Here is a 16,049-nt window from a genome sequence, read left to right on the forward strand (position 1 = left end):
ATTTTTTTTTTGCATTTAACTCCCATCTGTAATTACTGTATTTACACACAGGAACTTTGTTGTGCCAGTGTACATTTCCTATAAATACTCCACGATGTAGGTGAGTGTGATCGCAACATGAATGTGTTGTGCTTTATTAGCATAAGCAGAGAGAGACAGATGGGGGCTGACGGAGGGGGTTGGTGATGAAGCAAGGATGTTTTTAGGAGACAGATGGCCGACCTCCGAGGTCAAACTGGGGTCAAGTTGAAAAACAAGCAACGGCTGAGGGAAGGACGCCCCCCTCCTAACTTCCTTCCCTCCCTCATTCACTTGTTCAGTCACATCCCAAAAATAAAGGAGATGAAGACATGGACAAAAAAGTCCCTGGAAAGTACTCTGGGTAATGGAAAGATTTAAACTGAGTGAAGACTGTGATTCGGTCAAAAGCTCCAGAACAAGCGAGTACGTGGACTTTGTGTTGGGATTATTCTGTTAACAAATTCCAAACTAAAGCAGCACAAATGTTTATACCTCTGTCCCACCCAATATTAGTGCATGCACATTGGTTTTTTAAACATGGGGAACCCCCTTAAATAGGCGAGGACTCCTTTCCCGTGTTTTTTTTTTGTGTGTTTTTTTTAGGTGTGTCAAGTCCAAAGTTATGGACTGGACTGAAAACAGGAGGCCAGTGAAAACTTTATGGTGGTTGCTTTTGTTTATGTATCTCTTACTTATTCAGTTGCTTGTTCAAACTTGGTGCAAACTAATTATGATCTATGTTTGAGCGCTGCTTGGACAGAAAACGATAGTAGTTTGTGGCGGTGTGTCATCGTATCTCGCCAGCTTGGGGGGATAAAATTTGCGCATCAACCAGGGTGTTGTGTTTCCATTCATGCCTGATCACAGCAGGAGCAGATAAATACCCGTGACTACTGCAGGGTCATATGACCCAGGTGTGAATGCCGATTGTAACCTTTCCCTTCACATTAAAAAGCCAGATGTTAGCGGGTTTTTGTCCAATGAAAAAGGGGCGTTAGAGTCCATTATACTGCTGAAGTTATAATCAAACAAGCCTGCAAAATAAAACTGAATCAGTGTGTGTTCCATCAACTATCTTCACTGAAAATCATCCAACAGCATTTGATATGATCAAAAAGTTCATTAACAGAGCCCCGTGACTGATTTATCTTTCATCTCTGCTTCCCACCTAACGATGGTGTGTTCTCAGTTTTTTGATTAATTAATTTGTGTCTTTATCCGCATGCACCCTTTGGTGTTATTAACACCCAGTATGGTGATGACAGAGGGGGTTGACGTGCCACACGGGCCCACGTCTGGAATCAAATGGGATGTTTCGGTTACCCCCCACACCCCTGCGTGCTCTTTTTGTTCTCTGGGGAGGCCTATAATGGTGCATCCCATGAACGCTTTGTCTACAGCAGGAGACGCAGACGCAGGTACCACAGCGACTGTGTATCTGCATTATCCTGCTCTGATCACTTTTTTTTAGCCTATGAGAACCTCTGAGCGGAGACACCGGCTTCTCTGCTGCTGTGGGAGTCTCACTAATTTACACCCATGTCACCGTCCTCCTCCTTCCACACACACACACACACACACACACACACACACACCTCCAAATCATTATGTCGTGTTCCTTTCATAGGCTAAATTGGGGTCAAGACCATGATGGTTGAACAACACAAATAACAAGTACGCAGGAGGAGGAGGAGGAGCAGAGACAAAGATGTGGAGCTTTCAACAGAACGCTCAAAAATGGCGGCAGACAAAAACACGCTAAACATGCGGACAAAGGAAAGAAATTACTTCACAAAAGTAACTTAAGTGCCACATTAGACAGGAAGCAGAATTTGTCTCAGTTCCGCAGAATGTACACCTTAAAAAATGTCATGGAAACGCACATTGATTCACATTTAATTTAGCCGTCTTTTGGAGAATGTGTGCAACACTAGACTGAAACACTCTCACCCCCCCCCCCTTAATCTAACACACATACAATGGTAGTGAAAGCACTGATGGTGGCTTTCAGTTTCATTGTATTTGGTACGTACATATTCTCTTTATCTTTTATTCAAGGCACTTTTAATTAATTATAGATACTGATAATTAAAATATTGTAAGCCTTAAATAAAAGCTCTGACTTCACATTTTAAACCCAACAGTTAATAAGACTAAAAATAATAAAGTGGCATAACGGATGCTGATGCTGATTAGGTTACGTAAAACTGACATTTTCAATAAATAAATCTTTTGACATTTTGATAAATATGCTTATTTATGTTGACAGTGCGATGGGAAGATGAGAAACTACAGCCAGGAGTCAACTGGCTTAGCTTAGCTTAGCTTAGCATAAAGACTTGAAGCAGAGGGGAACTACAAGCCTGGGTCTCTGTCCAAAGGTTAAACAAAATCTGCCGACCAGCAACTTTTAATTTGTCTTACAATATTGAGGTTGACATACACTTGTATCTCTAGTTTTTCTTCTGCTACCATTATGGTAAAGTAAATATGCTGACGATGGCCTTAGTTGGTCTTTAACAGACAACACTCATCAGGTGAAGCTGCCTACGCGGCCCACACTGAGGCCCTTCAAATGTTGTGTTGCATCAGCAAGTTAGAGATTAACTGAGTATATTTTCAAGAGATGCTCACAGGCCTCGGTGTCAGTCGGAATAAACTCTCTAGGATTGTGACAATGGCAAGTAAAATAGTTGGCAGGCCACCAAAGCCGTTGACCAAACTCTTTACAGAAAGGACAAGCAGATAACTGCCTTCCTCTCTATTTCAGAAGTCCTTCATCCCGAGTGCCATCAGTATCCTTAACTCAGCAAAGTGACTGATGAGTTTTAAACCACCGACAGATGAGCTGATTTAATGTGTTAAGTGTTTTGTAATGTTTGTTTTACTGACTGTTTGATTGCTTTTTACAACGTTGTCGTTCGTGTCTGGTGAGCTGAAGACAAATTTCCACCCCGATGAACAATAAAGATCTGTTCTGTTCTATTATCACAGTATGTAAAACACAGCATGGAGACAAAATGTGGCGTCCCCTACCTTGACTCTCTCACGTCTTAAGCAGCAGAAGAGACAGTTTTCATCGAAGGACCAGTCTGACACTTCCTCGGGCTCGCAGTCTGGATGAGAGAGGGAGACAGAAAGCAACGGGTTAAATCATGAGAAACTCCAACTCCCATAAACCCTCAGCATCTCCCAGCTCGATGCACACAGTCAGTCAATGGACTTTGAAGGCCCAAATAGACATCAGCAAATTGTTGAGTTGTGGTTTTGTTTTGCAACTACACACTGCCGTATGTAGAGTCCTGTTATTAAGCTTAATGTGAGCTCTGAAGAAGACCTGGTGGCATTAAACTAAAAGAAAAAAAAAGCGGCAAAAGAAAACCTTTTTGTCCTGGTTGGGTCCTGTAGATTTAGGTTCATACTTTGAGGGTGTTTTTGACTGGGAACTAAGCCCACTTTTTAAAATGCATACATGTTATTCCTTTGGTCTGAGGCAGTCTAAAAATATTAGTAAACATGAACAGCTCCCCCAAATCCAAAAACTATAGTGCTAAAACTCAGTTTTGGAGCAGCTCCATAGACACTGAGTGGTGAAGGATGTTCTAGATGACGCTAAGAGCAGTCAAGGGAATGTTCTGAGCGTATGGGTACATTTTCTGTTTCAGAACTGAGAACACTGCAACAGAATAAAGCTCATTTGGCATCCCCAGCAGGAAGTTGCAATGTCACAATCTCAGCAATAACAAATTCAACCAATCTCTGTGAATTCAGCGCAACCTGCAATTTTGTCCAATCATCCCAACTTTCTTGCAAATTTGACCAGTCACAGTAGTTTCACCAATCATAGCAGCCCCCCCCACACACCGTCACCAAAGTCACTTTCTTGTTTCTGGTTGTGAAGATGCACACATGCAGCACAAACACCTCATATTTACCAACAAAACTTACTGCTGAAGACCGTGCAAAGCACTGCTCTGTATGAGAGTGGGGGTAAATTGTTTGGCACCATGTGCAACATTGTAAAGGAACACTAACACTAACCGCAAAACACACCTGAAAAATAGCCAAAACGTGACATGACAGAGGCTGTTGCATCCACATCTATTGCATGTGCTGCAAGAATCAAGGTGAGTTGGATTAAATAGTGGTATGCAGGTTAGTATGAATCACAAACTCAAAACATTGTGGTTTTATTCTCATTGGAACAAGTTGATTGTAATATATCATACAAAAAAAAACCACAACTACTATTTTGCACACTTTTTACCTGCTCCTGCAATTTGGGGGAAAAACAAAAACAAACAAAAAAACCTGCATAAAATCATCGCAATTCATATTTAGTGATACAAAGACTTGTGGTAAGATGGATGTGAGGATTCTTATGAGAACATCTGTACAGATGTGAAGCCCCGACTTTATCTGACTGATCTTTACTGAAAGCTGTTGTCTTGTATTTCTTGTCTTTGTTTTTAATGTACTTATGTATTTAGGGGTGACAGGTCTGCTCAGCTGATTTAAATACAGCAGCAAACTGATATGATGCTGATTTACATGAGAATCCATGTAAAATAGAAGTTGAACCATGAACAGAAAATACAGATCATCTTTAATAGGCTACTCTGTCATAATTAAAACAGTTGCGAACAAACTGAAATATGGGTCTGATAACATGTTAGGATGCGAGTGTTTCTGTGACTTCCTGTACAGACTGAAGGCTGCTGGAAACTGTCGGACTGGACCGCTGCTTTTTGTCTCCACCTCCTGCTGCTGCCGCCTGATCTCAGCCATAGTAATAACATATTCAAATTCTTAATTTAAGCAGTGTTCCCCTTTAAATATCCAGCTACAGGTTGAATCTTAAAAAAAAAAAAAACAGCTGTAAACGAGGTGCAGATGAATCAACGGAGGAATCCCAACACACCATCTGTTTTCATTCAACATCCAGTCAAGTCTGCAGAGAGCGACAGCTGAGGGGCCAAAAACAACGAGAGCATTGGAATGATTCACTTTTAATTACAGCCAATGATTAATTACAGTGATGAATAACTTCATATGTCAAGTGTGCCGAGTAAAAACCAACCAAACCAGTGATTGCCAGATGACCTCAATTCAATATCGACTAGATTGTTGCCTAAAGACCACAAACACTGCATGAATGCCTCCGAGTGTGTGTGTGTGTGTGTGTGTGTGTGTGTGTGTGTGTGTGTGTGTGTGTGTGTGTGTGAGTACATGTAAATATGACTCTCTATCTGTTTGTGGAGTATTCATGCCCTAAAGCCCTATTTGCAAACAACTAATTACCCCTTTCCAAGCCTGCATTCTGTTAAACATTCAGTGGGATAAAGAAATTTGCTGCTGTCTCCTGGTAGTTCAGCTGCTGCGCATCATGAAACTGAAAACATCCTCCTCTCTTTTCCGACAGCGTTCCTGTGTCTCTCTGTCAAGTCAACATTCTAGGAATCGCAAATTTGCCTCCAGTTCCAGGGCTTGACACTAACTTTTTTTCCCAAGGAGCACATGTGCTCCTAAGTTGAAAAAGTAAGGAGCTCAAAAAGAACTTTAGGGGCACAATGTAAATTGATCAAATAATGTATTTTCTGTAATAAATGTGATGCAAATAGACATTTACAAGCAAAATTATTTAATGAATTTGTATACAAAATGTACAGAAAGGTAAAATCATCAAGTTTTGAATTTAATTTTGTCTTTAATGTTATTATCTTATATATATTATCTTTGCAATATGATTATCTTATATAATGTTATTACTATCCTAAAACATTCTCCAGGTCCTCTGAAACTCTGCAGGACTTATTTCCACCCTGCCCAGCAGCGGTACCGTGGCAAACGGTCCCTAACTGCGGGGAGAATGGAGCAGGCTTCCCCGGAGGTCCACCGCTTTTCCCGTTCCCTCGTCTCCGCCACACTTTGACTTATTTCCACCCAGCCGACAGCCTGGCCGTGGAGAACGGTCCCTAACTGCGGGGAGAACGGAGCAGGCTTCCCCGGAGGTCCGCCGCTTAACCAGGTCCGTCTCCGCCACACTTTGACTTATTTCCACGCTGCCGACAGTGGGACTTATATTCATTGTGCCAATAGTGGCTTGGAAAACCGCCCATAACCGTGTCACACAGGGAAGAGGGAAGGCGGCTGGAGTTCCTCCAACATTTGCGGTTAGATTATCATATTTTTTTATTGACAAAAATATAGGCTGCTTCGGCTGTTTTTTTTATGCGCACACGTGCCCCTAAATATTTTTTACAGTTCGCACACACCTATTTTTAATTCGCAAATGCGAGTGAAACGCTCGCACTGTCGAGTCCTGAGTTCATATATGAATCTTTTTTGCAAGTCGCAGTGGTGCTCCGTGGTCACAAAATGTGGTCTGGAGCCCTACAGGTACAAAAACACATGCCTGACCTGCTAACACTGTCGTTAGTGTTTAACAGTTAGCGTGGCGTGGTTAAACGTGATGATTTATTCAATGTAAGCAAGAAAAAGATACAAAGCTCAGGAGAAAGTTATTAGGATAGGCGGAGGAGTGTGTGATGGATCATGTCTGTGAGAGTGAGAGAACCGAAAGGCTAAAGCGAATCTCATGCGGACATGACCATTAATACTTGCTGTTTGTGTCATAGTCATTTTGTACGTCCCACGTGGAACAAGCCACGATACATCCAGTGTATTCAATGTATCGCCCACCCCTACTTGTCACTATTCTCTCACATTTAATAGGCAACAAATTCTCACTCCAACCACGTCACATATCAATGTATGTTCATGGACCTTCTACGTCCAGATAGGGTGTGCAAGGTACCCTGGGTGTGTTGGTTGTTGATGTTCTGGGACACCGTGTCAAGTTCTGCCTGTTACATGCATTGTCTTCTTTCAAAATACACTTCAGTTTTCACAGGAAATTTAACGTCTACATTCAGTCTCTTTCAAAATAAACACACTACGTCAGTACAACAACTCAAACTGAATTTTTTTTCACTCCAACTACTAACACATGTGGTTAGGGTTAGGAAAAAAGAACAGGGTTTGGCTTTAGAAGTGAGCGATCACAGCTCTCCCGCATGAAAGTCAGTGTTCGTTAAAACCATACGCCACCCCTCCCACCCACACTGGTTGGACTTTCGTTGCCTTAACTTTTGCTCTTGTCCTAACGTGTGTCCCCCTGATGCTGCCAAGTGCTGTGAAACTTAAACAGCGACTGGCCAAGGATGGCTTTTTTGGTCACTGCCCAGACGACTTGAGAGTGAGACTGAGTTGTAATAAACCACACAGTTGTTTGCAGATTGATTGATAATGAAAATAATCATTAGTAGCAGCCATAAATGTTACACTGTATATATAAATAATCACAGCCTCAGCAATTCTTACTCATCAATGGTTGCTTCTATCAATATTAATCCTATGCTTGTGGGCTCAGGATTGATTCAGATGATGCCAACTGTCAGTTGAGGTTCACTGAGAAGCATCTCAGCTCAGCATTGTGTCAGGTTATATACATGTGTGAGTCTTCATCCTTCAAAATGTGAATGCATTTTACCAATATAGCACCTTCAGAACTAAGAGACAGAGGAGACTGCTGTTGCCATGGCGCTATGCTTCCTTTAAAAACCCTCAGTTCAGTCTGGAACTGCAGAGTGATGGAGACATATAGAGAGACAGAGAGAGATGTACAGTACTGAGGAGGGAAGGAAGGGAGGAGTGTGTTACAGACAGCAGGAGGAAAGAGAAGGCAGAGTCAGCTCCACAGAGAGCCAGAACACAGAAACACAAGAGCAAAATCAATATGGTCACAATATACTGAGAACATACAGCACACGTCACATCAGAACTGAGGGCTGGGCCATTAATTGAATTTTAGTTTCAATTATGAATTTGGTTTCCAGCGATTATGAGATAATCGAGATAAAACAATTAATGTGCCACATTCTGTTTGACAATGACGCTCTTGTTTTGCCTTGTGTTACAAATCCAGCGCACCCCTTTCCTCTACAGCTGTGAGCTCAGTGTTTCCAACTTAGTGACTTTCCTGCTGGATTTAGCAACTTTTCAGACTCTTATTTTTTAAAGAGACTAGTGACTTATTTTATTTATTTATCTCTCTTTTCTTTTTACATCTTTTCATTAATGTTTTCAGCTGAATTTTATTAAAAGTTGAAGGAAATACACTGTTAAAAAGGTCAATAAATGTACGATATTTCCAAAGTGAATAAGTAATTGTGTTAAATAATCATGGTCTCAGTGTTGACCAAAATAAAAATGATTATTATTTTTGCCATAATGAAGCAGCGCTCAGGAACTCCTATCTCCAATATCAGTACGTTTACTTGACATTAGAGAAAATCGATTTATTCTGTCAGTCTGACTAAAACCAGACTTTTAAAACACATGTCAACATGTCCAACTGGAATCATACTAAAGTGAATTTCTCAACATTGGACTAACACACCCAGATAATGCGACTGGGAGTTGAATCACCATCATTCGGACCCAAACTGGCCGATGCATGCTCCACAGTTCCCTACCCGGGCTTTGACCCGGAAGTCAAAAGCATTAAATGCGTAACAGAAGAAGAAGCCGATCACAACATGGTGAAATCTACATCCAGAGTCGAGCAGTTTTGGACGGACTTTGTTGAATATCTGAACACAACAGCAACCCTGCTCACACAGGATCACTGTTGCCCCGGAAGCCTGCTCTAATTAAGGAATTTAAACCCCATCTTTCTGTTACGGGATGGGATAAACAAAGTCTGTGTTTCACTCAAATATACAGCGTAATCTCAAGAACCATCCACAGATATGACTAAACTTTACAACCACAGGAGCCTGTTTAAAAGATAACCAGATCTATGTTTGTTCTCGCTGGACTGAAGTTACTTTCCTGTCTTAAAAGTGTCCTGAATTTCCTGCCAAAATGCAATAAACGCTGCCATTAATATGATTCTACGCAGACTCCTTGGCGCTTCACCCAGAAGAGGGAAGACAGTAACAAAAAGAATAAGAACACTTTGCAAAAAAACAAAACAAAAATACAATCCTAATTTATGAGCTGACAGAACATGTGGGACTGAAACTGTCAGATAAACTGGGTTTGGTGAAATATGAAAGTCATTTGCAGAGGACAGAGTGTAGCAGATTTACTCAACATCACCACTAAATGTTTTGCAAACTAAACTGCCAGATTTAAAAATGTAAATGGACTGTATCGATGGCTATTGGTTCCCATTCATTTCTGCACAATGTAAGACTTGTTTGTTATCCATCACAGTGAACATCAAGTCTGCGGTCCTTTTGTCAGTTACATTATTGTCAGAAAGTGATGTGCGGAAGTGAATAAAGATGATAAAGATCTCATTATTAGAATTACAAGATACTCAACTCATAATCATATGACAACATCTGTTTCTTTTCTTTTTTTCTTTGCAGTGAGCTTCCATAGAAATGCAGCGTACCCTTTAAGTATCTGTCTCAGATCTTTAAATGAATTATCATACAGCAATAAGGATGACGCGTATCAAGAGCATTTTAAGAGTCTGCAAACTGCAAACTCTGCATGCACTGACTATAGCAGAAATGTTGAGAATATTGCATCTCTGAACACATCAGTGATGTTTCTGTGTTCTGACACACCCTGGAGTTCACTCACACTGCAGCCAGACGAAAAGTTAAAGGGACAGTTCACCCCCAAACCAAAAATATATGTTTGTCCTGTTTCCTGAAGTGCTATTTATCGATCTAGATTGTGTTGATGTGAGTTGCCAAGTGTTGGAGATATCGTCCGTAGAGTTGTCTGCCTTCTCTCCACTATAACAGAACTAGATGGCACTCAGCTTGTAGTGCTCAAAGCGCCAATAAATACATTTAAAAAACAGTGTGCAATGTCTCTTTCCAGACAGCATGACCCAGTTACTTAAGATAATCCACAGACCTTGTTGTGAGCAGTTTCATGTAGGAACTGTTTTCTTTCTACCAAACTACACCCATCAACCGCATCACCGTGCAGGAGGAGGCGTGCTTTTACTGCTGGCTCACCTAGCATTAGCATTATCGAGCTAGCTTACGTTACAGCTCAGCTGAGGGGGACGCCATTAATGTTTACGTCTTGCACTTTGACCAGCTTCAGCCTCTCGTCCATGAGCACGGCTGAATCCAAATGTGCACCCTCTGGACCTGCAGACTGAGCCCTCGCGGACTTCAGTTGTACGTAGTGTATTTACTGTCATCACGTAAAGTGTGCGAGGGCTGAGACTGCAAGCGACTGATGGACAGCCCCGAGACTGTTTTACTCGTTGCCATTCACATATATGTCATAAGTTGATTTCAAGTAGCATTTTAACTATCTAGTTAAGTACCTAATTATCAATTACTATTTTACACATTCATAAGTTGTTTTTTTTCGGCAAAAGAAAAAAAACGCAACGTCACATCCCTATTGCAATTAATTGTGGGATATTAAATCAGGGATGTCTGTTTAAGTCTGCACCCCAAGTGGACTCTCTGGAAGTCTGCATAAAGTCCGCTTGAGGCCCCTTGTTGACTGGATGAATTGTGGATTTGGAGCCCTCAGCACTCCCGAACTTCCCAGGAACGCCGTGCCCATAAAGCCTGCAAGCCTGCAAGTGCGGTGAAATCCGGACATTTGGATTCAGCCAATATGCACTCTTCCTTCTGTGCAGTGATACGGCTGGCAGGTGTAGTTCAGTAGAAAGAAAATAGCTCCTACATGAAACTGCTCACAACAAGGTCTGTGGATTATCTTGAGTAACCAGGTCATGATTTCTGCAAAGAGACATTGCTGCTGAGTTTTTTAAATATATTTTTTCTTCGGCGCTTTGAGCACCACAAGCTGAGTGCCATCTAGTTCCATTATATTGGAGAGAAGGCAGACATCTCTACAGCTGATACCTCCAACACTCTGCAACTGACATCAACACAATCTAGATCGATAGATAGCACCACAGGTATCAGGACCAATATGTATTTTTGGTTTGGGGGGTGAACTGTGCCTTTAAACCACTGATTTTCAGCTGTTGTTAAAGGAATTAAGACTTCCACACAGAGCGATAAGAACACTGACGACTCCTGCTGTAGTTACAGATGACATGAGGAACCACGCCAGGTCTGCTCGCTCATACACTATATTACTTTTCTATGTGAAACCCCCTTTATCCCTTTACGTGTGTGCACAAACAGCGGTTCATGTACGTTGTGTTCCTTACAATACAGCAGGTCAAATCTGTGGCTTTTCCAATCACAGTCCACTTCGTTCTCACGTTCCTGTGAGATGTGCAACAGATAAAAGGACAGTCTATTACTCTCTTTCTCGTTCTATCACTGTAATGAAAAGGTCAAAGGTGAGCTGTGCTTGAACCCTGCGGTTGTGCCACTTACAATATCCCTGGGAAGGCGCCAATTAGCTCAAGTCCCACTGCTAACGTGACCTCCCACCCTCACAGTAGTCCAGTTTCTCTTGTGTTGTGTGTGCGTGCACGAGTCTGTGAGCTTGAGGAAGATGTTGACACCGCTCACATGAATCTTTAAGTTCCTGCTCATCAGTTAGTGTGTTTACATGTGCTTAATTAAGCAGGTGACCTGGTTCCTTAAACAACATGTAAAAGGAAAGTAGTTTCCTTATTTGGGATGAAATTAAATCTGGTTAACAAACTGTTTATAGAGTCCTGCTGCAGATACCTGGTTTCTCTGGTTTCTTGTTCATGATCATATCACTAATACACTTCCAGTAGTCCTGACTTTGTTTGGAATTATGCTCGAGAACAGGTGAAGTCTCTGAGAGAGAGGAAGTATAAATATGTCTCTGCACATGTGTGAGTATACACACCTCATCACTGTGAGTGTTAAAAGTCTGTGTGGGGCCCAACTGGTCCAGCCGCAGGGTCCAGATTTCTCCTTGGTCATTTGTTCAAGGTGCACACAGTTTAACACATTCAGCATCCTACCTGCATTTGGCCACGTCGTTAAAGCTAATTTATTGTCTCTGTCAAGTAGCTGTGATTCACACTTGACAGTAGGAAACAGCACTTCAAAATAAAAGCTCTGTTCCTGCACTTCAAAATGAAATGTGTTTTTTACAAATTTACCTGACCTTACTGACCTGCGACCCACTTTTGGACCATGACCCACCATTTAGGAACCCCTGATTAAGTGTCAAAATAAACCAAACATTTCTGGCTCCTTTATGTTGTAATTTTTCTGATTATTGTGGATCGCTGACTAAAGTCAATTCATTTCAAACGGCTACGAGTTTGATTATCTTTCAACACTTTAACACCTTTAATAATCACAGCAGAAATCAGTCTTACTGAGAGAAACTAATTTCTGCAACAACAGAAAGAAACAGACCCGAAAGCACTACAGTAGGTGTGTCCAAAGTCCGGCCTGGGGGCCAATCGTGACGCCCAGTTTGTTTAAAATAAACTGTAAGTGGCTCACCACACAGTGGTTAATCATGCAGGATCACTTTGCCTTTTTTGTGTTTACTCAACAGTGGCAGGACTATCATACTACAGTATCATACAGTTTGTAGACACACAGCAAGCAGGAACGATGCAGGCGTAACTAATGTGTTATCATAATGAGACAGTACACAAGCAAATGAACAGTCACCTGACAGCAGACAATAAGCGTTAAGTCAACTGCAGAGGCTGCTGCTCTCAGGAGCGGTGGAAAGTTTAATCCTTTTTCTGTGGCAGACAAATAAGTTGCATTTGTCTCTTATGTATATGATTCTCTTTTTAAGTTTAGTTTAGAAAAGTTTGGACACACCTGCACTACAATGACAACACGTTGGTTTTTAATCACTAATATGTCACAGTCTTTTTTTTTTTAAACACATAGGCTGTTTAACTAACTATATTTAAATGCCAGCACCTCCACATTTGATAAAGAGGTGTGTGGCCAGGACTCATCATTTCATAAAGATGGATATTTATGTTTGCCACGAGGATGCTGGACTAGATGAACTATGTGATAAACATTCATGGTAATACTAAGAAAACATTTTAGGATTTTACAGAAATATAACAAAAATATATATATAAATACATATGCTTATTTGTTAACTTTTGTTATGTACCGACTGTCTTATTTTGGTTTTGTAAAGTGTCCTTTGGTGTCTTAAAAGGCGCTTATAAATAAAATGTACATGAATATACATGAATACGATCTGTTCACTTTTCAGACTTGATGAGGACTGACTGACAAGCAAAGGCTGTAGCTTGTTTGCAATCACGTGACGAGTAGGATGCACAAAATTTAGACGGAGGGCAGGAAGTGATACATTTACACACTGCATGAATTGGAAATGGCAGAAAGTGACTTCATAAAGTATCATAATAAAATTTTAAACGCAGATGTGATCCATACATAATGAATAAAAGCAAATCTTTTCCCACAACTTGACCGATTTGCCCGATGTGGACGCTATCGTCATAACTAGTGACCTCGCCTTTCAGACCTCCAAATACACGGCAAGCCAGATGAACGTGTTCTATATCTACTTTGTGTATGCTGAAGCACTGCTGTGTTGTTTTTGGACGGGGGATATGTGCTTGAGAATCACTCTTTCCATATTGCTATTTCAATTCGTCTCGCTACAAGCTAGCTAACTTTAGCAACTATTTTCTACCTACTTGGTCAACTATTCACAGAGGCCAATTGAAATGGCGTCAAAAACTTTCACGACACACTGTGGTTCTAAGGCAATACCAACGTTAGCTGCTAACTTCGCTCCTCCTAACTTCAGATGGACGTCAGTTTCTTTACTTCTCCTCTTTTTGTACTATTTTCAGGACTCAAAAGTAGCCCATATTTTTCCCCCCTGATTTGATGGATTTGAAATCAAAGGCATTTGTGCAGTGGTGGTAATCGCTGCCTCAGAACCTGCCTCCAGTTGCCGGCCCCCCAACTGGAAAGCACACTGATGTATGACATCATATGCAGAGTGCCACAGGGAATTCTGGGAAATGTAGGAAATCACTGATGTAGAAGAGGTTTCACAGTGCTCTGTGAGGGGAAATAATTTGATACGCAGCTTATGTTTTGTTTCAGTGGCACAAAATTTAACTTTAACATTACACATTTATGAAATCTAGTGTTTGTGTGTATAAACTCCACATGCACACATTTCACTGTCTGCAGCTCCGTATAATAAGCAAGTGCCTGCTTTGCTTGGAGAGACAAACAGTGTGTGTGAGTGTGTGTGTGTGTGTGTGTATGTGTGTGTGTGTGTTAAGTGTAATGCATGAGTGAAAATGACGTAGACGAGCCAGAAATATTCTAAAAATGCCTTAAGTTGGTGGGGGAGGGGTCACATGACTCCAGCACACCATGCTGACCTCGTTTCTCAGAGACATAGTGAGAGTGAGAGGTCTGGGGGTTCAGGTGAGAGTGCGCTCCGCTCGTTTAGCATATTTTATGTATATATAAATATATAGAGTTTAAACTGTGTTTCCTTTGCAGAGAGCTCTGGGGCAGCTGTACTGCTTTTTAAATACTGTGCATTTGTAAAATGACCTGTGCATAAATAAATAACAGTATACATGCATACACACACACACACACACACACACACACACACACACACACACACACACACACACACACACAGGGATCCTGAGCCAGATTTCTTGTACATAAGTAGGGATGAATTGTGGGGTGATACTGATGTTTTATTGTTATCTATTCTGCTTTTGTGCCAGGGAAAATAAAATAAATCCTTACTATAAAAAAATAACTAAGCTGTCTTAAAGTCATTCAGTCGTGTATTACACTACCTTTGAATGAGCACAAATTCAGTTATACACATTTATGGAACAACCTTGAATATGAAAAAAAAACTTAACATAATCTATCTATTTGATATAAAATTTCTCCTTCAAACAGCATTTATTCTATTTTACTAGATTACATTTGAACACATCACGATAATGTTATAATTTACCTTCGTCCAATAGACAAGGGACGCATCATAATGTAACTCAACGCAACCTCCGTTAGCTGTTAGTTCCAGCTACCCGCTGCTAACAGTTAACATTAACTAGCTCTCATCCTGCCAATGTAGCATTACCAAGGAAACAATAGGGTGTCAATATTGAGTTTAATGGATCCTTTTGTCATGATGGCATCCTGGGAAGATCTCTGGTCGTCCCAAACACGTTATTTATTGTCCCCATGATGACGGAACAAAGTTAGTTTCAAGCCGGTTTTTTTCAGTCTGCGTTAAATTGATGTGATGCAACAGAAAAATATCGGCCGCTGCCATCGGTAAATGGCGTCTTATTTACTGTTGAATGGCAGCCAGCAAGGCGAATATTGGCTGATACTGATGTTGAGTCAATAAATCAGTGCATTCGTACACATGAGCCTTAATGATAAATGCCTACATACACAAAGGTAACAACTATTTCTATGTTATTGTATATACAAGATTATTTCAGTAACACTGGCATCAAAGTTCTGTGGACGGTGACGTCTGTCTGAGGTCTGTCAGTCCAACACTTGACCCAGAGCAAAAACAAATCGAGCATTTAGGATTTAAGAATAGCAAAGTTGTCTTTCCATTATTATCCATCCTACAAGTTGGTTTTGTGGTCTGTAATGAGCTTTAAAGCCTAACATGGGCGCTAATATAGCTATAAACCTCATCTCAATCCTCATCTGTTTCAAGCCACAAAAAGGATTTCTCATTGGCCTCTCATCATCTGATGAGTCTGAGACTTCTTTAACCCTTTGAAACCTGAGCAAGGCTTGGCTTGATTTCCTTTAAAAACACGAGAGAAGGCAAAGAGCAACGAAAGAATAAATGACGCACATGCCTCCGTGCTGACGTATTGCGGTAAGCGAGTTGTGTCATTTCCGGTGTTTCTGTGACAGCGTCTCTGTACTGCTCTGGTGAATTCTGCTAGCCTGTTTTCTCACTACAGTTGCTTTAACGTCTACTTCAAGTCTTAACCCACACTGGTTCTGTTTAAGCACTTATAGCTCTCCTCCTTTCTA

General features: G+C 41.0%; 1 protein-coding gene across 2 annotated transcripts in view; it reads right to left on the reverse strand.

Moving 5' to 3' along the window:
• lcor (ligand dependent nuclear receptor corepressor) overlaps positions 1–16,049 on the reverse strand; it is a 135,181-nt gene that overhangs the window by 43,846 nt on the left and 75,286 nt on the right. For both annotated transcript variants that reach the window (XM_050044075.1, XM_050044072.1), the window contains exon 3: positions 3,058–3,137. In XM_050044075.1, coding sequence (XP_049900032.1) covers positions 3,058–3,137 — 80 coding nt within the window. The remainder of the gene's footprint in view (positions 1–3,057; positions 3,138–16,049) is intronic.

Source organism: Epinephelus moara, chromosome 5 (assembly GCF_006386435.1).
Source record: "Epinephelus moara isolate mb chromosome 5, YSFRI_EMoa_1.0, whole genome shotgun sequence".
Lineage (NCBI taxonomy): Eukaryota > Metazoa > Chordata > Actinopteri > Perciformes > Serranidae > Epinephelus > Epinephelus moara.